General features: G+C 52.3%; 1 protein-coding gene across 2 annotated transcripts in view; it reads left to right on the forward strand.

Annotated features, from left to right (window-relative positions):
* The first annotated feature begins 796 nt into the window (after positions 1 to 796).
* The window catches only part of ABTB2 (ankyrin repeat and BTB domain containing 2), a 166562-nt gene continuing 142647 nt past the window's right edge, over positions 797 to 24711 (forward strand). For both annotated transcript variants that reach the window (XM_055300869.1, XM_055300871.1), the window contains exon 1: positions 797 to 2021. In XM_055300869.1, coding sequence (XP_055156844.1) covers positions 1133 to 2021 — 889 coding nt within the window. In that variant the 5' untranslated portion in view covers positions 797 to 1132. The remainder of the gene's footprint in view (positions 2022 to 24711) is intronic.

The raw sequence follows: 24711 nt of genomic DNA on the forward strand, positions 1-24711 counted from the left end.
ACCACAGACCTGGGGCCCTCCCAGTCATCAGGAACCTGGACGGCAACGTAAGGAAAACCAGACCGTTTCGCGAGAAGCAAGAAAGGCGTCTCTCCTCCCCCCGCCCCGCTAAACACAAGTGGAGTTTCATCTCGGGAAACGGGAGAGGCCTGCCAGAAAGTCCGGGCGAGAGGTGGGGTGCCTGGCTCGTGCACCCGCGCCCCGAGTCGGCTGTGCTGCCCACGCCCACGCCCACCCCCGGGCCCACAGCGCCGAGCCAGCCTCGGTGGGGCTCGGCTGCAGAGGGCTCGATAGGGGGCTGCGCGGCGGGCGGGGGCAGCGCGCACTGGCCTCTCCTTTCCATTTCTCTTTAAACCGTCAGCTCCCGCGCCTAAGGCCCGACCCCTCCGCTCCGGGTCTCGGCTGCCGCCTCCCGGGGCGCCCGGTGGCTCGCAGGCCCGCGGGCCCCGCCCCCTCCATCCCCTCCATCCCCTCCATCCCCGCCGCTCCCGCGACCCGCGGCCTCCAGCCCCGCCTCCTCCGCCGCGGGGTTCCCCCCGCAGCCCCGCGAAATCTGCATAGTGACCGCCCCCCGGGGAGCTGATTGGTGCAGCCTCTGCCCGTCGCGGCCGGTGATTGGTGGGCCTCCCCGGGTCATTTGCATGCCGGCGGCGGCCGGGGTACCCAGCGGCGCGGGCGGCCGGCGCCGAGCAGAAGTTTGCAGAGCGCTTTCTCGCCGGCTGGTCCCGGACTCGCGCGCCGCCGCCGCCTCCTCCTCCTCCTCCTCCTCCTCCTCCTCCTCCCCCCCCCCCCCCGCCGCCGCCGCCACCGCCGCCACCGCCGCCGCCGCCGCCGCCCTGTTCTCTCGGGATTCCTTCCCCGCGCAGGACCGACGCTCCGCTGGCGGGAGGCTGAAGTGGACGCGCCGCGGGGCCGAGCGGGCGCGGCGGGGGCCGTTGCGCTGACAGCTGCGCGGGGGCCCCGGCCGCCCCGAGGCTCGCGCACCTTCCCGCGGCCCGCGGGCGCGCCATGTGGCCGCCGAGGGGAAGGAGGGCGCCCCGGAGAGCCTAGAGCCCGTTCCTGCCCGCTGCGGAGGGGAGCATGGAGTCGTGAGCGCCCCTCGCTCGGCGAGGCCGCGGCCGGCGGGCTCCCCATGGCCGGGACGTACAGCTCCACCCTGAAGACGCTGGAGGACTTGACCCTGGACTCCGGGTATGGGGCCGGGGACTCGTGCCGCTCCCTCAGCCTGTCGTCGTCCAAGTCCAACTCGCAGGCGCTCACCTCCTCGGCGCAGCAGCACCGCGGGGCGGCCTGGTGGTGCTACTCCGGCTCCATGAACAGCCGCCACAACAGCTGGGACACGGTGAACACGGTGCTGCCCGAGGACCCCGAGGTGGCCGACCTCTTCGCGCGCTGCCCGCGCCTCCCCGAGCTGGAGGAGTTCCCCTGGACCGAGGGAGACGTGGCCCGGGTGCTGCGCAAGGGCGCGGGCGGCCGGCGGCTGCCGCCCTTCTCCGCCGAGGCTGCGCGGCGCCTGGCCGGGCTGCTCCGCAGGGCGCTCATCCGCGTGGCCCGCGAGGCGCAGCGCCTGAGCGTGCTGCACGCCAAGTGCACCCGCTTCGAGGTGCAGAGCGCCGTGCGCCTGGTGCACAGCTGGGCGCTGGCCGAGAGCTGCGCTCTGGCGGCCGTCAAGGCGCTGTCCCTGTACAGCATGAGCGCGGGCGACGGGCTGCGCCGCGGCAAGTCGGCGCGCTGCGGCCTCACCTTCTCCGTGGGCCGCTTCTTCCGTTGGATGGTGGACACCCGCATCTCCGTGCGCATCCACGAGTACGCGGCCATCTCGCTCACCGCCTGCATGGAGAACCTGGTGGAGGAGATCCGGGCCCGGGTGCTGGCCAGCCAGAGCCCCGACGGGGGAGGGGGAGGGGGAGGGCCCGGGGAGGTGTCCGCCGAGGCCCTGGAGATGGTCATCAACAACGACGCCGAGCTCTGGGGCGTCCTGCAGCCCTACGAACATCTCATCTGCGGCAAGAACGCCAACGGTAAGCGCGCGGGCCTCGGCGGTGGACGGTCGGGAGAGGGACATCCCTCCCTGGGCTGCCCCACCGGGCGCGTTTCCTAGGGCGAACGAAGCTGGGGGGTGTGCCAGGACCCGGGAGAGAGAAGACGTTTGTTCTCAGGGTGGAGTCCATGACATGGTTCTGGCCTGAGATAGTTCTTCTGGCGACTGGCTTTTGGAGGATAAAGCTGAGGTTGATGTACGGCATCCTGTTCCTCCTGGCCTTGTCACTGCCTGGGTGCTCTTCCCTGGTTGAGCCTCTTGACCAAGCCATTCCTGAACCCCTCCTGCCGGGAAGCTGACTGCCCTGCCGCTCTTTGCCTTGCTGGGCTGCGTGTCTCGCATGGTCTTTCCCCAACAGCGGAGCAGATCGACCGTGGCTCTGACCCTAGATCTCTCCAGCCCAATAGCAGCAGCCAGAGGGTCCATCCAGGCAGTAGGATGGGAAGAAGGGGACAGGAAAGCCAGGATCAGGTGCAGCTGCCTTGGGCTTTGCTGGGTTGAAGGATGTACACTTCAGGCCTTCTCCTGGAAGGCGGAGAAGTTCTGGTGGGTTCTTAACTGCCTGTGCTCAGGCCAGTGGAAGCTGGTGACTCCTGAATCCCCTTTCCAGAAAGAGAACCACATACGGGCTCCCAGGGGCCTGAACTTCTTAAGCTGTCACCAGTCAAGTGAGCAATTGATTAAAGCCCCGTGTGTTGTATTAAATGCACAATCTTATGGGCTTTCCTGAAAGAAAAGATGACCCAGTAAACTGGCGAGTGGGGAAGAGGTGTGGGGGATAGGAAACTGCATGATGTGCATTCTGAGAAAGGAACTGCACTGAGTACTTAGTTGCATTTCTCTGAAGGAGGACGGGGCTTCAGTGCAAAGGGTAGAAGGGAAGCACTTGACCTTCTCCCTGGTAAGGTTAGGGTGTGACATACGTTTAACAGCAAACTGCCTACCAGACTCCAATTTCAGAAGTCAGCAAACCATAAATTACTTAGAATGGTACTATGGCCAGACATCCTTGCAATCTGATTGGAAGGCCATTTTGGGAACAGCCTTCAGTGGCAAGCAAGTAGTCCGGGGACGAGGCCAGGTGGGTACTGAAAGGGGAGTCAAATGTAAATGTGGTTTGACATCAAGTAGCTAAAATTTTAAGTGAGCACTTAACAGTATGTCATTGCTGTTCTTAGCATTTTGTGTGTTAACCCAGGAAATCCCAGCAACCCAATAAGGTAGGTACCCTATAGTCTTATTCTCGTTATACTGCTGGGGAAACCAAGGTACACACCAGTTAAGCAATTTACCCAAAATTACACAGATACTTAGTGACAAAGCTGGAATTTGAGGCGAGGTAGGCTCCAGAGTTCAAGCTTTTAGCCATCAGAGGGGGAGGAAAACAGCTTCGTTTTTATTAGCAGAGTTTCCAGGGATGGCAGCTGACATCTCAGGCCTCATTTTGAAGATAGTCTGTATGTAGCAGCATGGCTTTTGCTTAGCCCTTCCTTGGTTTTGGTTTTAATTCTGGCACCACCAGAGGAGATGCCTGGCATGGAAGAGCGTTTGCCTTTTAATTTTCCTCCTCTTAGATCAGAGTTGAGGTCAGCCCGGAGTCTGTGTTGATGATGTCACAGCTGATAATTGTGCTTTGCGTCCTGGGTTTGTGGTATCAACACCGGGAACATGAGCTCCAGGAGAGGAAGTGGGGGACATGGGGGTTTCCACCCACTGTCCTAGCCCGGGGAGAGTCCTGTACTTTGGGCTGAGGGGGAGGCCCAGACTGAGCTCAAAGAAGTAAACCCCCTAGGAGAAAAGACTGACGCCCCAAGCCTGCAAACCAGACTAGAACAAAAATGGAACAGTAGGTGCCAGACCTAACCAAAAATGCCCTTCGTGCACAGCTGGTGCCCAGCAGGTTGAGGAACTTCTCAGTTTTTCCAACTGCAAATTGAAGCTAGGAGGAACAGCTGCCTCTCCAGGGTCCCCTGAAAATGTAGATAGAGTAGCCAGAAATTGCTAGAACACAGGTGTCTTCCACTGAAGGGCTTATCCCAAAGTGCCATTTCTTGGCTAGGGTCATCACTCCTTGGGATTTTCTTTACAGGATGAGGTTTTGACCCCATAACCGACCTTCCTCCCCCACTCCAAACAATCCTTCTCAAGCCTTGGTAGTCAAGACAGCAGGACTCCACATGACTTGAGAGCAAAGCTCCCTGGATGTTGGGAGCAAGAGTCTCCCTCTGTGCATCCCCTGGTCTCCTGGGAAGTCTCTTGCAGGCCAGGTGACCATTGGCTTCCACTTAGTAATACGGATGCTCATTTTTTATACATGAGATCCTGGGGGTGGCCTCAGTAAACAATAACTGGGCTGATTTATGAAGTCTGTTTAGATGAGCTAAAATGAATGTTTAGTAGAGGAGCAATGAATTACTTATGCCTGAAAGCTGACCTCAGAGGGAAGCAGAAATTGCTCAGGGGAGGAATGGGAGATCCAAACCCTTTGTCACACTGAAGCCCCATGGCCGGCCAGGTGACCGTTTACACAGCTGAAGACCAAGGGAGAAATGGCTACACCCGGGAGGAGGGTGCCGGTTCATGTTCTCGTCCTGCTGGTCTTCCCTTTCAATTATATCTTTATTGCTGTTGTGCCTGCTAATTATACAGCATGGGCACATGCATTTGACTCAGCTATATGGGCTCTTAAACTTTTAATGTCTTCCAACCGGGAATTCAAGGGCTCTAATCCATCCATTCCTGGCCATTACTCAGAGTGCTGGGCAAATATGGTTTTGCTCAGCCCAAGATGGATGATAAAAGTTGTGCAGTGTTTATACAACATGATCTCAGCTTCATAGAGCAACAGGAGCTATAGATCACTTGCTCATTTGGTATTGATGTCCGTGTTCCCAGGGCAGTGTCATTAAGTGATGATACTTCCGCGGCTTCCTTATGGGAGCTGGAGAAACCACTTTAAGAGGATAGTATTTATAAGCACGGACTTGGCAGAAAATAGAAACTTCCCTCATTCACTGCCCGCTTCCTCCCTGCCCACTCTTTCCTATCTCTGTGTAGAAGTTTGATAACTGAGACTCACCCCTGGGTTTCTTCTTGGCTGTCTTTGTCTTACGAAGCTTTCATGAGGGTTCAAAGCATTTGAGAAAATCCTCTTCAATTCCCAGGACTGTGTGTGAGGTGATAGGCTTCTGCTGAGAATATTCTTACTTCAAAGCAGTAACCAGGAAGTGCGCAAGGGTAGCTGGATCACAGCGGTGAGGGGTACAAAGTCCCAGTGAAGGTTTGGAGCTCACCTCTGCTGTTCAGATGAGTGACCTGGGGCATATTTCTTAGCCATTGTCATCTGGAAAATGGGTGTTAATGACAGCACATAACTCATAAGGTTGGCATGAGGATTGGGTGAGATCATAGATTTAAAGACCTTAGCCGATAGTAAATGATAGCAGTTCATTCAACAAATATTTACTGAGCACTCACCCTGTGCCCGTCACTGCTAAAAGTGCTGTGGATGAGTAGGGGAGGGTCCTCCTCTCATGAAGCTTATAAACCAGTGACAGTGTAGCAATACCACTGCCATCGAAGACTCTAGCAAAACATAGTGGCTGAGGACTTTTCTGAATTATTCAGTTTTCTGTCATCTGAAGCAAGTGCCAACAGTCTCATTCACAGCCAAGAAATAAAAGGGCTGCATCTACAGCGGAGACGAGCTGTTCTCCCAGCTGTAGGACGCAGTTAGCAAGGAGACCATCAGGAGGTTTCCCTGACGTCATCAACGACGGGGCAAGGGTTAATTGAGCCGCTGGTTGCTACGTAATCAGTTTCCACACCTGGGTAGTCTGAGGGGGGAGGGCAGCTTCTCTTGGGCTATTTTATTGAAGCCAAGGGAGCTGGTAATACTGAAACAAAGCAAGCTTTGGAAATGAAAACTTATTTTTCTCACCCCCTTGCATGCCTGAAAAATGCAACCCCAGCCCCAAGTAGTTAGAGGAACAAGGTGGGGTTGTTCTGCTTTTTCCAGAAGGCTTTACCTGACTCCTTCACCCCCCCACCCCCGCCTCTGCGATGTTCCCGCAGCACCCAGAGCATTTGCTCCATAGCATTTCCTGCTTTTGGGTCTGTGTCTCCCACCCAACTGTGAGCTCGTTGTTACCCCCCTCGTGCCTCACCCAGTGTCTGGTGCATAGTACTTGTCAGGCGAATAAGTGATTCCACCACACGAGTGTTTAGCTCCAGAAGGTTGGTTTGACACCACGAAAGAACCTTCCCCCTTTTATACTGAGGCAGGGAACTCCAAGTTCTTGATGAACAGAGGCAGCGTTGTGGGGGTTTCCAAGTCTTAGGCACATCATTCAGCCTTTGATACCCTCGTTTCTCGCAGAGTTCCCGAGGCCAGCTGTGATTCATGGATGTAAATGGAGGGGTTTCAAAGGTAAATAGGGGGTTCCTTCAGGGTGCAGTACTCGAAGTGTGACTTAGTCACAGCAAAAGTCTGCTGGGCAGCAAATGAGTCTACAGGAGGGCTGAGTTGAGAGACGGAGGCAGCCGTTCCCCTAAGAACAGCACCACCACCCGCCCCTTGCCCACAGCTACCCCAGAGGGCGATCTTGGTTGATGACTCTAGCTCAGAGGAGGTTCCACCCCCCTGCCTCCAACCTGAGAAGGAACCAAGGCAGTTGACTGCCGAGAGGCTCCTGGGATCCACGAGTGCCACCTAAGTTCCAAGACAAGCCAGGGACACCCACCCCGCTCATAATCCTCAGGTTGTCCGAATCCGGCCCCTGCCAGGCAGGACGGTGGGTGGACGCTTTGGCCTGTTTCCACACTTCGACACTTTGTGCAGCACCTTAAACAGTTTTTCACCCATGACCCAGTAAGGGGACCCATCAAAATCCATTAAATAGGATGCCCTTTCCCGGAATTGACAGTGAGGTCACAGCTGTGCCAGGACCAAGCCCCGTAGTGCTCAAGCCTTTTAGGCCTGTGTTTCTCTGGTGAAGACCCACAGAAGTAAGGGCACCTGGGTGGCTCAGTGGCTGAGCATCTGTCTTCAGCTTAGGGCATGGTCTCGGGATCGAGTCCAGCCTGAGGCTCCCCCAGGGAGCCTGCTTCTCCCTCTGTTTGTGTCTCTGCCTCTCTATCTCTCATGAATAAGTAAATAAAATCTTTAAAAAAAAAAAAAAAAACCCAGGTACGGCTCTTCCTCCACAGGAGTCTGTGTTACTTTGCTTAAATGCCCTGGCCGGCTGGTGCTGTCCGTCTGAAGGAGCCTCGACTGCTGCTCCTGGGGGGGGGGGGGCAGGGGCTCGCCTGCCCGGGGAGGGCCTTACAAGTGTCAGCTGCTTGGTGATCAGTGAGCCCAGCTGAGTGGAAAAGCTGCGGCCTCCACTGGCCAACTCTTACAGGGAGTGAGTCAGTTCAGGGAAGGAGGAAGCACAGTAGGAAAAGTACCCCGAGGGGCCTGTGTTTAGGCCACTGCCCTCTGGGAGCTCAGCGCACTGGCTCTGAAGTCGGCAGAAAAGCCTTCACCATCTCAGGCTCTGCTAGGGCGCCGCCTCCACAGGGCGAAGGCTGGGTGCTGGGAGCCCGGGGAGAGACACGGCCCCTTAGCAAGCACCCAAGTGCATTGGTTTTGGAGTCTGAGTTGGGCCCCAGGTTGCTTTGCCTCAAGTAACTCGCTCCAAGTTTCCGTCGATCTTCTGTAAAATGAGGGCCTGGCTTCCCTGTGTGGGGTGGTCACCCGGTGTGTGGTCGGTGCTCCAGGCCAGGTGACCTCGGCGGCACCCTCGCTTGGGAGCTGTGCGACCCTGGGCGGGTTAGCTTCTGTGCGTTAGTCTCTTTCTCTAGAACAGCATCTCTCAACCCTCGCCACTGTTGACATTTGGGACCGGATGGTTTCTGTTGGGGGGGCAGTTGTGGGTGCCGGGAGGTGCCTCTACCCACTAGATACCAGTAGCATCCCCCATGCCCCGTGCTGCCGGCTGTGACAATCAAAAACGTCTCCAGAACTTGCCAGGTGTCCCGTGGGGTGGGGAGGGGTGCGAAATCACCGCTGATTGATAAATGCTGCTCTGTAATAGGACTGGAAAGAGCACCCGACTCACAGGATGAGTATGAGGATTTAATAAAAGCCTCTGCAAGGAACTTTGTACTCTGCCTGGCACATCAAATATTAATTCTAATTATCGCTGTAGTTTTGCAGACTCGTGTCGAACATGCTGGTCTTATTTTCTTTTGTCGTGGTGGGAGGCTGTAGCACAGGGGAGGACCGTGACCCAGATCGCAGGGTGACGAGCGTTCATCACAAGGCTTTCCTTGGTGACTAACAGGTAGAAGGAAGTTGTGGAATCGTGAGAAAGCACCCTGGCGGCCTGCTCGGTCATGTGGCTCGACCGTCCCCCCGGGTGAAGCCGGCTGGCCGCTAGCCCGCTGCCTGAGCCCGTGCACAGATGACCGCAGCGGTGCCAGCCCACAGCTCGGGCCCCGGGGAGCACTTCTGCTGTGGAGGCTGGGCCGCGCGTGTCGCGGCTGCCAAGTCCCGAGCCACAGGACAGCAGGTGTTTTGTGTTTTGCTGGCCTGTCACGTAAACATACTTTGTGGTCTTCTTGCTTGTTTTAGAAGAGGCCTAAATGGTTTTGCAGCTTTGGCGGCACGTTTGGAGCCGCACGCCAAACCGGGAGGAGCAGCTTAAGGAGCACAGCCCGAGGAAGCCCGGGACCCGGCTGCTTCCCGAGAGCCAGCTACGGGCGAGGCGGACAGATCGGAGGAGGACAGGCGCTGATGCTGCCCGTCAGGGAGCGGAGAATCCAGCAGGGAAAGCAGAGCGCACATGCGGAACCCCACAAGGAGGTCTGGGGTCGCTGCCCTTGGCCCGCGAGGACGGCCTCCACCTGCCGTGGGCCGCTAGCCCTGCGTGGCTCCTGGGTGCTGTCCCACTTGGGAGCTTCCCACTCCCAAGCCCTCCTGCGATGTGGATGCAATGTCTCCCCTACAGATGGGGACCTGGGGGCTTTTGGTGACTTGAGAGCACCAAGTGGGGAGAGAGAGGAGGCCTGGCTGCCTGGCAGGGACACAGGGCTCCTTCCTAGAGGATGTGGCATTGGGGCCAGTGGGATTTGGGCAGGCCGAGCCGTGACAGGGACGGCGAGGCAGTGCGGGGAGCACGCAGGCTTCCAGACAGGGAGAACGATGTGCACAAAGACCTGGAACCCAAGAGAACGGCAGGCAACCCTGTTTGGCCAGAAGGTTCAGGCGTATAACAGGGAGAGCAGAGCAGATAACACAGTGAAAAGGACAACTTTCCCACATCTTTCATCCAGATGTTCAGAAGCCTGCCAGCGTGCAGGAAGAGTGCTTTCCAATACTCATTTTTATAATTCAGAAATCGAGTGTGTCTGCTCCCCAGTGCATCCTAACCACAGCCCCAGACCTCCCATTACCCCTCCAGCTGATTGAAAGCTTGGCCTCAGCGATGCCCCATCCGTTGTCCCAGCAGCACAAGGAACCAGAGACGACTCACTGAGCAGACTTGGGTTGAGAGGGCGTGGAGAACAAGGCTTCACTCCGCTCCGCTTCTCCCATTTGACTTGGCTTCGGACTCAGCCTTTCTTCCCAGGGCCCTGAACAGATCATTTCAGGCCAAAGCAATCCCGGTACCAAACGGAGGTCAGGGCTGATGGGCTTGGCCCATGTGGCCGTTGGATTAACTCTTGCCAAAGCAGGAGTCTAAACCCTGGAGGTGGAGAGGGCCCATAACACAGGATAAGATAATAGGGTTCCAGAACTTTCTTCATTTATGAGTCTGACTTGCTAGGTTAAATTTCTAGTTTAGAGTTGATCATTTTGGAAACTAGCAGTGGGTCGGTTCTCAGAGAGGTTCAGTCACTTGCCAATTCTCGGGGAAGGTGTTTCCAGAGCGTTGCTAAAGATTTCAGTCTTGTTAAATGTCTGATCTTGTGGAACCACCCGATCCACCATCTGGATTGGACTCCCTGGAGTCCAGCTGAACTCCAGTGACAATAATAAAATGTGATAGGTCATTAATGGCCTAGCTAATAACTCCACTGTTAGTCCTTTTCCTGACCCCAGTGGAGGATTATTATCACTTGAAAAAGATCACGAATGAAATATATATATACACACACACAGTCATTTGCGGTTAATGATTTGGAGTCCATTTTTTTCCAGAAATGAGTTGAGGAGGGTGGGGGTGGGTTCAGGTCCATGATGGAAAAATTAAATAGGGAAACTCAACTTGGAAGCACCAGGTAGACAACATTAGGGCAGGGAGGGATTAAATTGGACCCCAGAGAGGGCAAAACAAGCCTTTCAGTGCATGGAAACCATCCCTAAAACTGAGGCCAAGCTTTTGTTAAAAATTTTAAAAAAAAATTTTTTTTAGCCTGTGTCTTTTAAAATATGAAAATTGGCATTTTCTGTGAGGAGAGCTGTTAAAAAACACAAGCTGAAGCTCATGCACCGAGCAAGTATCGCATGTACAAGCGTCTAGGACCGTCCAGTTCGGAGAACAGAGGGTTTGGATCCAGAAGATTCTGTGTTGGAGTGCGGCCCCTCCATGACCTGGAGTGAATCACTGTCTTCTTGGCTCTCCTGTTGCTTTATCTGTGGTGTGAAGAGGTCAGGCTACATTCTCCATGGGCCCTTCTGTTTCTGATAATGTTTCTAGACCCCACAAGGACACTGTGAAATCATTTTCCTAAGGTCAGGCCCTGTGATTCGTATCCTTGGGAAAGAAACAGCCCAGGATGGAGCTGGACGTGCTCTCTGAAGACCTGGCTGGGTAGCAGGACTAAACAACCATCTTTTTCCATATTGGGATTAACTGCAATTACTGTATTAGAGATCTCCCCCCCCCCCCCCCCCCCCCGCCATATCAGAAGGATAAGTTCTGTCTCCTTCTGGCCGACCCAGCACTTCAGTGCTCAACAGCTGTGTCCAGACCCTGGCAGGCCAGCACTGTGCTGAGATCGGCTCCGAGGTGACCTCATGCAGCCGTGTTTGAAGCCCGCCCACCCAGACTTGGGTATTTATAGTAGGGGAGCAGCTAGGAAAAAAAAAATTAAATACACTACACCCGTCTTTATACTATGTGGGACAGAGACAGGCATTGTGAGGAATTTAGAAAGCAGGGCTGTATAATCCAGCAAGATATTTTTAAATGCTGTTTGTTGCAGTTGGCAGGGCCGGTTTTTCAAAGAGGAGGGAAAGAGTAAGTGGGGATGACAGGCCGCCAGGAACTCCAAGCAGTAAGATGTGGAGCTCGGCAGTCCAAGGTGTACGGGGTTCTGAACCCCAGGTTACCCCACAACCACAGAGTTTGTGGTTTGGGGGTTTGGGAAGGTCACCTTGAGAGGCTCTGTGAATGGGGCAGCCTACCATCCCTCTTCCCCACCAGCCCATCCACTGGACAAAACCCCCAAGTCGAACATGAATAAAATGTCCTGAAGACGGCAGCACATACAGCCAGAAAAAGTTGCTTCTGTGGAAACCAGGGGCCTGGTGCTGCTTCTTTAACACCTCTCAGCAGCCGGGTAGATCAAGTTGTACACGAGCACACACTTTGGAAGCAAGTTGCTCGCAGCTGTTCTTCTGGATGTAATCCTCCCGGGACGAGCCGGGCAGGCCAGAATTACGCTGGGACCCAATTCAGTAGCAGGTGAGTGCGCTCCAGGGGAGAGCTGCCTCTGAAAAGGCATCACAGTGAACCCCACCCATCTAGTGACCAAGAGTTGAGATTGGGGTACATCCACTTGTTCATCCAACACATATTTAGTTACGACTTACTGCGTGCATACTGGGCACTATTGCAGGTTTGGTGATTGAGCAAATGAACCTGAGGGGCCTGGGGGGTGGGGTGGGAGGGTGTAGTCCTAGTGCAGAACGAGGAAGAGTGAGACCTGCTGGAAGCATCACAGTGAGGACAGCCAGACTGGAGCAGACCGATCCGGGCAGGAGAAACAGCAAGTGCCTGGTGGATGCCAGGAAGCCAGCCTGGCTGGGGTGGGACGAGCGTGGGGGAACTGCGGTTGGAGAGCGCGGAGAGGGGTGATCACCCAGGTAGGGCCTTGTAGGCCGTTGTGTGGTGCTCCGACTTTTAGCTGAGAGTCTGCTGGGAGCCACTGGAGGGACTTACAGAGATGACATGATCTGATTTGTATTTTCATGAGGTCACCCCCTCTGCTGTGTGGGAAAGGGACCGCAGCATCAAGTACAGAATGGAAGCAGCGTGGCCACTGGGAGGCTTTTGCAGGAAATCCAGGCGAGGGAGGATGGCGGCCTGGATTGGGTGTCAGTGGGGAGGTTAGGGGGGTATTTTGAAGTGAGAGCCAATGGGTTGTGTCAACAGCTTGGATGTGTGAGATGTGAGAGAGGAATCAATATGACACCAAGGTTTATGGTCTGAGCACCTGAAAGAAGGGAGTAGCCGTTGCTTAGAATGGCAACAGCTGTGTGCAGAAGAAGCTGGATTGAGCCAAAGGGCTGAGGGTGAGTTTGGTTGCTTGCCTCACACTTCTATGTGGAGATACCAAGTGGGAGGTTGGCCCCCAGATCTCCTCGAATGCCCTTGATCATATGATGGATTGAAACATTGCCCTCCTTTGTCTGCCCTGCTAGTGGGCACGGTCCAGCAGGGTCACAGTGCCTCAGGCAGGAGAGATTTATTTTCAGCCTTATAATTCCATGGTCGATGGCCTTAAGAGCCCCTGAAAGTTTGCTTTCCAGCTTCTTCATGGGCAGCCAGCAGCCTCTAATGAAGATCATCAACTGTTGTTTCCTGTCATTAAGTTGAGATCTGTTTAATTAGGTCCAGTTGTTCTGTGGATTGCTCTGACTTTGGGCGTGTATCCCTCAGTCCTGGGAAAGTGAGACTCCATCTCAGGCTGCTTTGGGTTCGTGGAGGTCAAATCTGGGTCACAAACGTAGCCAGAGAGAGAACCTTGTTGGGTGCTTGGAAAAGGCAGAGGGGGATCTGGAACAGTCTGAGAAAGGCACTGGGAGTGTCTGAGTGCCTGTTACGTGGCGTGGGCTCTGCTTCTCAGGAGGGGCATGCCAACACAGGTGGCCAAGAGGTGGAACATGAGTCACCACTGCCTGACTGCCAGCTAGTTACCTGGTCTCCGAGCATCAGTTTTCCAATGCTGTTTAATGGATATTTATCATGGTTCCTCTCTCAAAGGGTTATTTCAGTGGCTCTTGACCCTAGATTCACATTAGAATCACCTGGAAAGCTTTAAACACACACGCACACACATACACCTGTGTGTGTGTGTATGTGCGTGTCTTAAGGCCCCACCTCCAGGAATTCTGATATAAATGGCCTGGCGTGGGGCCCAGGCCATGTGGGTAGTGTTCCTGGGAAGTCTGGTGCTCAGTGAGCACTCAGTAGCTATTATTGATGGTAAAAGAATCGTTGTTCTGGAGTGCTCGGTTCTGCTCCACCCAGGATGGTGACTTGCCTTCACTTCACTGCTATGCTGCTGTGGTTCACTCATCTGGAAGTGTCACCACCGGACACCCCAGAGGAGATTGAATTGTTAGGGTGGCATGAAAAGGGCAGAGCTGGGGTACCTGGGTGACTCAGTGGTTGAGCATCTGCCTTCAGCCCAGGGTGTGACCCCGGGGTCCTGGGATTGAGTCCCACATCGGGCTCCCTGCAGGAAGCCTGCTTCTCCCTCTGTCTGTGTCTGTGCCTCTGTCTGTGTCTCTTATGAATAAATAAATAAAATCTTAAAGAAAAGTGGGGGAAGAGTTAGGTCTAGAATGGTAGTGGCACAATATCATAAATTTATCATGTTAATAAATTATTTCATTCCATCTTTAAGAGGAGGAAACTGAGTCACAGAGAGGTTGAGTCACTTGCTCAAGGTCATGCAGCTAATGAGAAGTAGAGACTGTGATGGACCCCAGGCAGCCTTCCTGCAGCTTCTCTCCCCTCCCGCCATGCCGTGTTCTCTTCCCAGCCAGAGAAGCTGAGAGGCTGAATTCTCACCTCAGACCCCCAGCACATACCTGCCCTGTGCAGTCTTTCCAGAGTCGCCAGGCCCTACGCCATGCACCTTGCTCGTGTTTTACCGTGTGATTCTTGACATCGCCCAGTGAGGTGTGTATTCTCCTAACCCCCTCTCACAGCTGATGAAACTGAGGCCCAGAGAAGTCCAAGTGGCATCAGTGGGTAAATGACGCAGCAGGATTCAAACCTGGGTCTTCCGGGCTCCAGAGTCCCCGCCTCCTCTCTCCTCTGGAGCTGCCTGGGTGGGGAGGAAGCCCTTGCAGTGGTTTCCTGAGCAGGGTCAGTCCAAGAGGGCAGGAGGACCTGAAGCCAGGCCAGAGCATCCCTCTGGACAACAGAGGCCCATAGGTGCCTTAAAATAGTGACCTGGCTCAGCAGGATGGCCGGGGACAGGCCCAAGGGCTGAGGTGTTTGGTCTCCGCTGTTTAAAGAGCCCGCCTGCCAAGCTCATTGCTTCTCATCTGTTGCTGTGAATGAAATAACCTCTGAGAGATTGTATGTGTTCGTTGCTTAAAATAGTTCAAGAGGAAGAATGTTTGGAAGCTTTTAGCTCCCTGAGTCTATTTCCTCTTGATTTATGACACCTTAGAGAGTGCTGGGCCTCTTCTTGTTTATTCTTCAGGCTTTTCCTTTCTACCATATTTTAGCCCTTATGTCATTGTAAACCAAAGGGGTTTGTTCCTTCCCACAAAAGTGGAACAAAGTGACAACCTTTCCTAAACAATTTAATGGGGGTAGGGAGCTACACATTTAATTTTTGTTTTTAAAAGGAGGGGGGAAAATGAGGTGAGGCCATTTGTTTTGGAAATAGTCATTTTTCTCTTCCAGCTGCAGACTTTTCCAGATCATAGTGATGGTGTTTGCTCTGGGCCGAGAAGGATTTATTTTATTTTTATTCATTTGCACTAAGTCCTGCTGTGGGAGCGGGAATTTTCTTACAGCCTTCACTGTGTGATGCCCAGGGGCCCTGGGCCGTGGGGGGAGGAGTTGCCCTGTTCTGTACGCAGCCACGAACCATGGGGTGCTGTCTAAATAGACATTTAGTAAATATTCAGTGAGATTTAAAAAAGAAAAAAATCACTTCCTGAGTCACACAAGGCGCATTTCTAGTGCATGCTCATCGCAGGAGGCTGGTGGTCCCCATATTGGACAGCGCGGATAGAGGCCTCTCCATCATCGCAGGCAATTCTGTGGGACGTGTGGCCATTAGAGTGGGTCATCGGTGGGTCACTTGGGGCCAGCTCCCTGGGTTTTCACAGGCCTCAAAATTTTATCCTCCAGCCTGTCTATAGCCCTCTGTTTGCAGAAACAAGAAGATTCATGGAAGTGGAGATTAAGGCCATTGATTCTTGTGGCTCTAACCTCTGGACCCTTGACACGAGGGTCAGGTTTTATGATTTCCAAGCTGCGTGGCCTGGGGCAGGTCAGTTAGCCTCTCTGAAGTGGCTTCCTTGTCGGTGAAATGGTGGTTTAAAGATACCTTGGGATTTTGTAAGGATTAAACAAAATGAAGAAATAGGTATAATACACTGAGCAGAATGCTTGACAGGTAACACGAGCTACAAAGTCTTCTGCACGTTTTGCCTATGTTTTCACCCGAGCCACACAGTATCCTTTGGGGGTGGATATTGTTGCCGTTCTCCAGGTGGTGAGGCAGGAAGCAGACTTCTGGGGTCCACTGCTGCTCCTAGACTGAGTCTCAGTACTTGAACTTGAGCTCCAGCGCTCTTCCTCCCTGGGCCGGTTGATAGGCCCCCTGTCAGAAGTCAGAGGCCGTTGTCTGAATTAAAAGCCCTTTTCGGGGATCCCTGGGTGGCTCAGCGGTTTAGCACCTGCCTTTGGCCCAGGGCGCGATCCTGGAGTCCCGGGATCGAGTCCCACGTCGGGCTCCCTGCATGGAGCCTGCTTCTCCCTCTGCCTGTGTCTCTATCTCTCTCTCTCTGTGTCTATCATAAATAAATAAATCTTTAAAAAAAAAAAAACCCTTTTCGAAACGTTTTTTTCTTTCAGGAACTGCCCATCCCTTCCACCATTGGAGGTGAGCTCTTTTCAGAGGCCTTTTGCCTAAAGCCGGCCCGTCTGTCTCCACTTGCAGAGCTGCCACCAGGCGAGCTGCCGCTGCCAGAACCTGTGGCTCCTTAGAACCTGAGGTTTACCCAGGAGGTTAAGATTTTTAGTGCTTCACGTGGCCTATGGTTCTTTTGCATCCTTTGCCAAGAGGACTGAGCCCAAGAGAACCCTTAGTGGGATCCCAGAGGAAGGTGGCTTTGAAAGGAGTGTCCTCGGAGAAGAGCAGGACCAAGAGAAGCCTCTCTGATGGGGAGAGGCGTCTGAGAGGATTTGCTCACACTCGGGGCCTGGGTTCAAACACTAACTCCATTACTCACTTGCCCAGATCATACAGCTCATTATGTAACCTTTCTGAGCCTCAATTTTACCATCTGTAAAATGAGGACAATCCTAGAACCTACTTGTCAGAGTGGCTCTAAGGATTAAATGAGACGATGCCAAACCAAGCCCTAGTCTGGTGTCTGGCATGTAGCAGATGCTGGGCGCATCCACTGGCCATCCTGGCCATCACTCCCTCCGGGCAATGGCATTTGGCATGCTTTCACTTTTCCGTGGTGCCTGAGTCGTCGTCATCTTCTGTCTGGTTAGAAGAAGTTGACCCAGAGGGGGTCAGCTCTCCAGGTGAATGGCTAGGTTAAGTTTGTGTATCTTGAGCCTCCACCTGGTCTTCCCCCCCCCCCCCCGCCTTCTCTCTTCTTTCTGGAGGATGGTGGGGGTAAAAGGCATGATTCTGTGCAGTGGTCATGTCAGCCCCTCACATGGTTACCACCAGCCTGCTTCCCTCCTGCTAGGTGACCAGCACCGCCCTGTCAAACAGTGTAATCGGAGCTGGATTTGTCCTGTAGGATTAATTTGTGGTGTGAAATGCCCAACTAGTTATGCAATTGCCACTCGTTTGTCCACATCCAGAACGGGCTACATCCGCCACTTGTGATGAAGTCCAAGGAACTTGGAACTGTACGTAGGGAATAGGATAATTTCCACCGCAGTTGTTACAAGAGATGGATTTAAAGGAGGGGAATCCAGATGCCACGGAAGATGGTAATATCCCTACTTTCCTCCTTTGGATGGTTCTACTAAGGGGGGCACCACTTTCAAATGCTTCTGAGAGAAGAAGGGAAGGACACGGGGCCAGGATATTGCATTATCGTGATGTCATTTGTGTAACTTGGGCCCTCTGTGGGCCCCCTACCAGCTGCCGAAAGCCTTGTCGTTTGTGTGGCTTCCCTGGCACTGACAAATCACTCTCAGTCAGTTGGTAACTTGGATCCTTCTTGGCAAATAGTTGGTTATCTGTGCCAGGGTCTCCTCCATTACCCCTCAAGTTTCCAGAGGTCCAGTGGGGTGTGTGTGTGTGTGTGTGTGTGTACACGTACATACCTGTAGCATGAGCCCACATACCGCCTCTGCCCTCCTAAAATGTAAGCAGTTCTTAAATCCGTCATTTCCAGGCCTGGCTGGCTGCTGAAACATCTTGAGGCACTTTCAGAATTCATCTTCTGGGCCCCCCCTTGGACATACTGAGTTAAAACCTGGAAAAGTGGGGCCAGAATGTGTGAATTTTCTAAACGCCCCTCAGATCATTGAGATTTGTGACTCCATCCTCACTCGGTGATGGGTTTTGGCTTCTAGGCACCTTACGGAGTATGCATCAGGCAAAGGCCCCTCTGAGGGAGTGAGGTGGCAAGTGAGGCTGGCCTGCCAGGGTCTCCTCTGCGCAGTGGGCTGAAGACTGTGGTTGGCGTGGCTGAGCGGGAGGAGCAGGGAAGGCCGTTGCCGACGTTTACTGGTTGCTGTCTTGTGTAATCCTCTCGACCACGCTCTGAGGTGGTGGTAGTGAGAACCCAGGCTGATGTTCACTGAGTGCCTGCTGTGAGGTGGGGCAAGAGTCCAAGCGGTCTACACGGGTTATATCATGGAGTGCCATGCCCGCCTATAGGGTAGAGGTACTATTTATCCTTACTTTCCAAATGAGGACGCTGAGGCCCAGAGACCATTAAAATGACTTGGCCAAGGTCACACACACACAGCAGGTGACAGAGGCAGAATTTGAGAGGTTAGACCCATCAGACCTCAAAGCATGTGGCTTCCATTGCTAGAAGCTGGATGGAATTTTAATCAGAATCCTTAGGCTGTTGGGAGTGGGTCAAATAAGAATTCCATATTCTAAATAGAATGAGTTTTTCCAGAAGGATTTGTGCCGTCTTTCCTCACAGCCCTGGCTTTCCGAGCTTGGTTATTTCCCTCCACAGACCCAGGTCCCCGACCGAGACTAGCCCCCAGTAAACTGGGCCTCTCGTGGCTGAGCCTGTCTGTATTTTAGTCTGCTTTTTCTCTTCCTCCTCCTCCCCTTCCTCCTTCCCTGCCTGGCCCCCCCCGCATGCAGCTCTTCTCCAGGCCTTGGGGCAGCACAGTCCTCGATAAATCAGTCAATCAGGATCTGGGAGTGGGGCAGTCCCTACCCAGGGTGCCAACTCCACACAGCCTCTTAGTCACTTGTACTCAAATGGGTGTCCCTCTCTGCAGCCTGAGGGGCATACAGCCTTGTGACTGAGGGAGCGGATGTGCGGCCAGACTGCCTGAGTTTAGGTCCTGGATCCAGGGGCATCTAGGTGGCTCAGTGGTTGAGTGTCTGCCTTCAGCTCAGGTCATGATCCTGGGGTGCTGGGATCAAGTCTCACATCGGGTTCCCCACGGGAAGCCTGCTTCTCCCTTTGCCTGTGTCTCTGCCTCTGTGTCTCATGAATGAATAAATGAAATCTTTAAAAAATAAAAAATAGATCCCAGATCCACTGCTTCCTTGACAAATTGTTTTGTGTTTCCGAGCCTCAGTTTGCCTGTAAAATGGAAATAATGCTCCCTACCCCTTATGGTGGTAAGGGAGTAAATCAACTCTATAAAATGCTTGCAGTGGTACCTATCACGTACATTCTGGTATGTTCACCATTGTGATGATGATGAGGACAACAGTGACCATTGGAGGTGGGGGTGGGGGTCCTTCGTGACCCTTTCCATGGTATGGTCACAGAGCCCACTGCTATGTGAGCACATCCTGAGTATTGCAGTAGAAAGATCAAAGGCTTTAGAGACAAATCTGGGTTTAATCCCAGCCAAGCTGTATTTTTTTTTTTTTTAATGTGAGGTTGGGAAAGCCCCCAGAGCCTGTTTGCTTTGCTTTGTTTTTTCACCTATAAAATGAGGATGACAGCTGCACCTGCCTTGAGGTGTTGTAAAGGTGAAACGCAAAAATGCCAGCAAAGCATGGCCTTAGCTGGCAATGAATGAATCGGGAAGAAAAATAGGAGTTGAATGAGCCATAGCAATAAAATAAGCGAAAATAAAAAAATCAGTTGCCAAAGATCACATATGGCATGATACAATTTTTTGTAGAGTTAAAACCAAAGTTTTTAAGTTGAAAAGTACTGGAGGAGCACATCGCAGGCACAATAAATGCTGCATAAACACTCTCCCGGGAGTGGGTGGTAAACACGGATGGTGTTTATGTCAGTGTACAGGGAGCAAGGACCCTGTGGTTGCCATGTGGAGGGTTGACAGGGCTCTAGTTTTGTTTTCGAGGTGAGTTCACATTATTACAACAAAATAAAAGTGGTCGTGAACCAAGGGTTATGATACATCCAATCTGCACATCTGAAGAAATCAGGGGGTTCTCAGGAGGTGGTAACTATCATTATCCCATGAACCACCTGGACCACGCCGTAGGCCACCATTCCTGCCCTTTGAGATTTCCTGCCTTCTGTGCCAAATGCCCTGGGAGCCGCATTTTCCCACGTCCGGCCACAGTGCCTTCCACATGGGGAGCATGGAGGGATAGCTCAGTTGCCTTGCTCCTTAGGTTTGTTGCAGGTCTTGGGCATCAACTCCTGTGTGTGTCTAACACCGTCGAACAAAGACAGGGCTGTTTTTGTCCTAGCTGTGCCAGATATAAAGGCTTTCATTAGAATCACTTTAGGAGCATTCATGTTAGCCAGGAGATTTTCTTTCCAAGGGAAGGCAGTGTTTGGGTTGGATCTGATGGTGTTTGTCTTGGTATGATCTTAGACCTCTCTGCTTTCATTGCCACCATCAAGCATCATGACCTTTGCCTATGGCTTTTCTTTACCCGTGGTTCCTTCCTTTAACAGAAAGGGGAAGCGTGGAGGGCACTGGAGACACCCTGGTCCTGTGCTGCTGGGTCTGTGGCATCTGGGTATAAATGATCCTCGTGTCCTGCCACCCTCTGAATTTGACGAAGTGGAGGAGAAAAGAGTGTAGGTTTTGGAATTAGGGAGACCTGGGTTCGATTTCGGGATCTTCACTTTGTCACAGGAGGCACAGGCATTATTTGTTTTTCCTGATTTTAAATTGAGGTGCATGAAGTGCAGATTCCTAAGTTCCATTCAGCTGGATGAAATGTTACCTGGACATACAGATGTATCATCTGCCCAGGTGAAGCTCAAGATCTAAAATACCCCCACCCCAGAAAGTGCCCTCATGGTCCTACCCCGTCAGTACCCACTCCCCACCCCCACATACCCATTATCCTGGCTTTTGTCACCATTTATTAGTTTTGCCTGTTCTGGAACTTCTAGGGGTGGGAACATTAACCTTTCTGATCGCCCCCTCTTTTTTAATTTTTGAAAGGAAAATTGTAGGTAGTACTTGTAATGTTAAGGGAATCAGATGAGACAACACATGTAAAGTCGTTAGTAAAATATTTGTAAAATAGTCAACTCTTGATCGGGTAAAGCTGTTTATTGTTTACTATTGACATAGTGGACTTCAAAGTCTGCCCGTTTCTCCCCCGGAGACACAGGCCTTTCCCCTCGGCGCTCCCTGCAACGCCTGTTTCCTGTGCCCTGTGACCCCCTGAACACCCCCTCTGAGAGTGTTCCCTCTGTGGCTTTCAGGGTTTCTTACTGAAACCCGTTCTTCTTCATAAGTCAGAGGAAACGGACAGGAAAGCAGAATTCTGCTGCTTTTGCCTTTTTTTTTTTTTCCTTTTTTCAAAGAGGGTCTGTTTGTTCTATTAGCAAGATCAATAGAGGCTGTGCTGGACTGACTCCCCTGGGTGGGAGTTCCTTGGATGCTGCTTTTGCTGAAAGGCCAGGAGTTGTAGTCATTGCGAGGTTTCAGAAGCAATAAGAGGAGCCATCTCCTTCGGTTCCTCAAAAACAAAAAGTAAAATGATCTGCGTTTGCCTAAAGCTCTAGAATCATAATTCAATTCCTTGGGTCAAGGAAGGCCACTAACGCCCCAAGTTTGAATGGGGGGGGCATCCCGTTTTCATGATGTAGGATTCCACTTGACCCTAACCCCAATGGTCTTTATCCTGTCCTTTCCCAAGAGTAGGTCTCATGAAGGAAGTGGAACCATGTGGTTGGTGGGGGGACAGTGAGCGAACACAGGTCAGAGGGAGTCCGTGAAGGCAAATTCCATGAATTTGTGATGTGATCCAGGGCTAGGTCTGCCCATGAGACGTTGTACACACATGAACAGAACATCAGGTCTTCTGTCAAAATGCAGGGGAAAAGCTCTGGGCCCTGCCCTTTGGGGAGAAGCCTCCAGTCGGGGAGCAAGAATTAAACAGGCATTTGTAACACAAGATGCTGTGCTTGGAAGACCATGGTCCTCGATCCAGATTGGGGGGGGGGCAGGGTTATCACGGTCCTAGAGCTAGTGTCGTTTGGCTGCAGATGGGAGAGGTAGAGAAGTTAACCATCAGCTAAAACACACGCCCCCCCCCCCATCAGGGTCCCCTTGGGACTCTCGCAAAGTTCATTTCCAAGGACAACTTTTGTCCACCCAAAATCCATGAAGATTTTGGTTTTACTGAACTGCTTGACGGCTTTTGCTGGTGGCAAGACCATTGATAATTGTTTCCTCCAGCAACCTTGTAGCCTCTCTATCCTGGGCAATACATGGAAAGCTGAATACACACAGGCCCTCTGATTCTGCAAAAGATTTTTTCTTCCCTGCAAGGTGAGTGAGACTGGCTGGGAGGGGAGATCCGTTTATAAACTGAAGACCTTATTAGCAGGAGTTTATGAGTAGGAGAGCAGCCCTGCCACAGAAGCAGGAGAGGGATATGTTTGTTATGGAAGAAGATACCCGCTTGGCATCCCTCACGTGGCCAGTCATTGCCTGTGGGATCGGTGTGCCAGATTTCTGCAGTTACCATGGGACCCAGACTTAGACAGGAAATCATGGTAGGATGGGAAAGAGTCCAAAATATACACGGCTGGTATACAGGCTGCAGTTAGAAAAGAGAGTAAGAGAACAATCTATCTATTTTCCTGCACAAGTACTGCAAAATCAAATGGGGTTGTTTTTCCAAGACTCCTTGCATTTTATGGACCTGATTTTCAGGCTTTAAGTTTTTCCATATTAAGCAATACTTGGGTTATTTGAAGTGACCCTTTTGTATGTTTGTGGGGAGCACTTCTTAGGCTTGTTATGTTTTTTTTTTTTTTTAAGCTCCCAAACTAAAAAAAAAAAAAAAAAAAAAAAAAAACAACAAAAACAACAACAACAACAAAAAGTGTCCCTTCAGTTTGGGGGGACATTTTCATCCGGAACCTGGGAGGAGTATCTTTTCTGGTTTTCGCAGGGAAGACCACAGCTGTGTCTTTCCTGCGAGCAGCCCACGTGAAACCACACACTCCCTCATTTTAACGGGACGTGCCAGTGGAAAGTAGGAGGGGTCTGCTTAAGGCAGCGCTCCTCGTGGCGGGGCTTCTTGGAAATCTCTGCCGCCAACTGCAGCAACTGAAATTTCTCATTCATAAAGAAGCACCTTTTCATCCTGCCCATGAAGTTGTTAAAAGAAAAAGAAACATCGGGAAGGGGATCTTACTTGTACTTTTGCAGATGTAGCTCTGGAAAAGTTCAGGACGGGCCAGAGCGTTCACAGCTTGGGAACCGTTCCAGGCCTCCAGAGGAACGTTTAACAGGTCGCTACTGATAGAGCTTTCCATGAACTGCCCTGATCTATTATTTCTTGGGGAGTGTGCAAAACTGTTGACAAAATGACAATTATATTATAGCGTGGGGTTCATACCCCTGTGCCCCATTGACATCTCTGTCTCTGCTGGGTCAGGTACGATTATCAGTTGCAGTCATTTCACTGGGTTTCTTTCTTGCCTTTCGCCCATACTGTGACATTCTAACCATGGCCAGTTTAGGAGTGAGGTGATGGGGACACAGTAAAATATGGGGACACAGTGCCTTATGGCTTTTACCAAGTCCTTTCACGTCTGCCTCATTTCATCTCCATTATAGCTAACATTTCTTGAGGCTTTACTATAGACCAGCTGCATTGCTAGACACTTCATGAACTTTACCGGGTTTAATCCTTGAAACAACCCTGTGTGGTAACACTCTGTTTCTGTTTTACGGATGTGGAAACTGGCCCGGAGAGATTAAATCTGTGACCCAAGGTCACATAGCTATTGAGGTGGACCAGGGATTTGAACCCAAATCTATGCAACTCAAAGCAAGCACATGTTGTTACTGCGATGTGGTGCTGCTGCTTCTCATTCTCCCTCCGTTCCAGGCAGATGGCTTCATTCGCTTATTAGAAGGAACCAAGGGTAAGTTTGACGTCCCAGGGCCAATGAGGGACCAGTGCTTTGTCATTACCTAAGGCCTGTTAACCTGAGCAGTTATTATCTCGGTGAAGTCACTAGCATTTTTAAGAAATATTTTATTTATTTAATTTGTTTGAGAAAGGGAGTGGGAGGGAGGGAGAGAGAGAATCCGAGGCAGGGTCCCCCATGAGTGCAGAGCCCAGTGTAGGGCTCGATCCCACAACCCCCGAGATCACGACCCCAGCTGAAACCAAGAGTCAGACACTTTAACCCACTGAGCCACCCAGGTACCCCAGCATTTCTAAGCCAGCAGCCACTTGCTCAGAAGGAGCCAGCCCTGTACCCACTCTTCACGGCAGCCAGATGGGAAGGATTCTGGGGATCCAGTTCATCACTCTCTTACTCTTCGTTATTGGAAGCTGAGAAACCATAAAATTGCTATTTAACTCAAGTACACCTCTGTTGAAAACTCCTGCGTCTGGAGTTTCAAGCTGCAGATTGCAGACACATTCAAGCTGAATAAAGAAAAACGACATACACGGGCTTATTTAAAAATCCTGTCATAAGGCTGGCTTCAGGGTTGCTTTGATTCAGGGGTTCAGTGGTATCTCTGAGACCCCATTTTCCCTTGCTGGCTCCCTGCTCTTCATTCTGCTCCTCAGCTGGCTCCATTTCCCAGCAGCTTTTCCCTCGTGATTATAAACTGCCTGCAGCAGCCTCAGCTTTAAAGCCTAATAGTGACGGGGCCAAGCTAGCTTCTAGGGCAGCTCCAACACGAACTCTGGAGTTGGGTCCCAGAGACCCTGACTTCGGCTGTAGGTCCACCACTGAACCAGTCACCGTAGTCCACTGGCCACATGCAGGTCACAGGCTGGGAGCCCTGGTGGTCTCAGAGCCAAGGGGGGTGGGGGGAGGGCTGTGGGTAGAAGAGAGGAGAGCTAAGCCCATGGAGACGAGGCACTGGGGGACCTGGGAGGCCCAGGAG

Source organism: Nyctereutes procyonoides, unplaced genomic scaffold, assembly GCF_905146905.1.
Source record: "Nyctereutes procyonoides isolate TBG_1078 unplaced genomic scaffold, NYPRO_anot_genome, whole genome shotgun sequence".
NCBI lineage: Eukaryota > Metazoa > Chordata > Mammalia > Carnivora > Canidae > Nyctereutes > Nyctereutes procyonoides.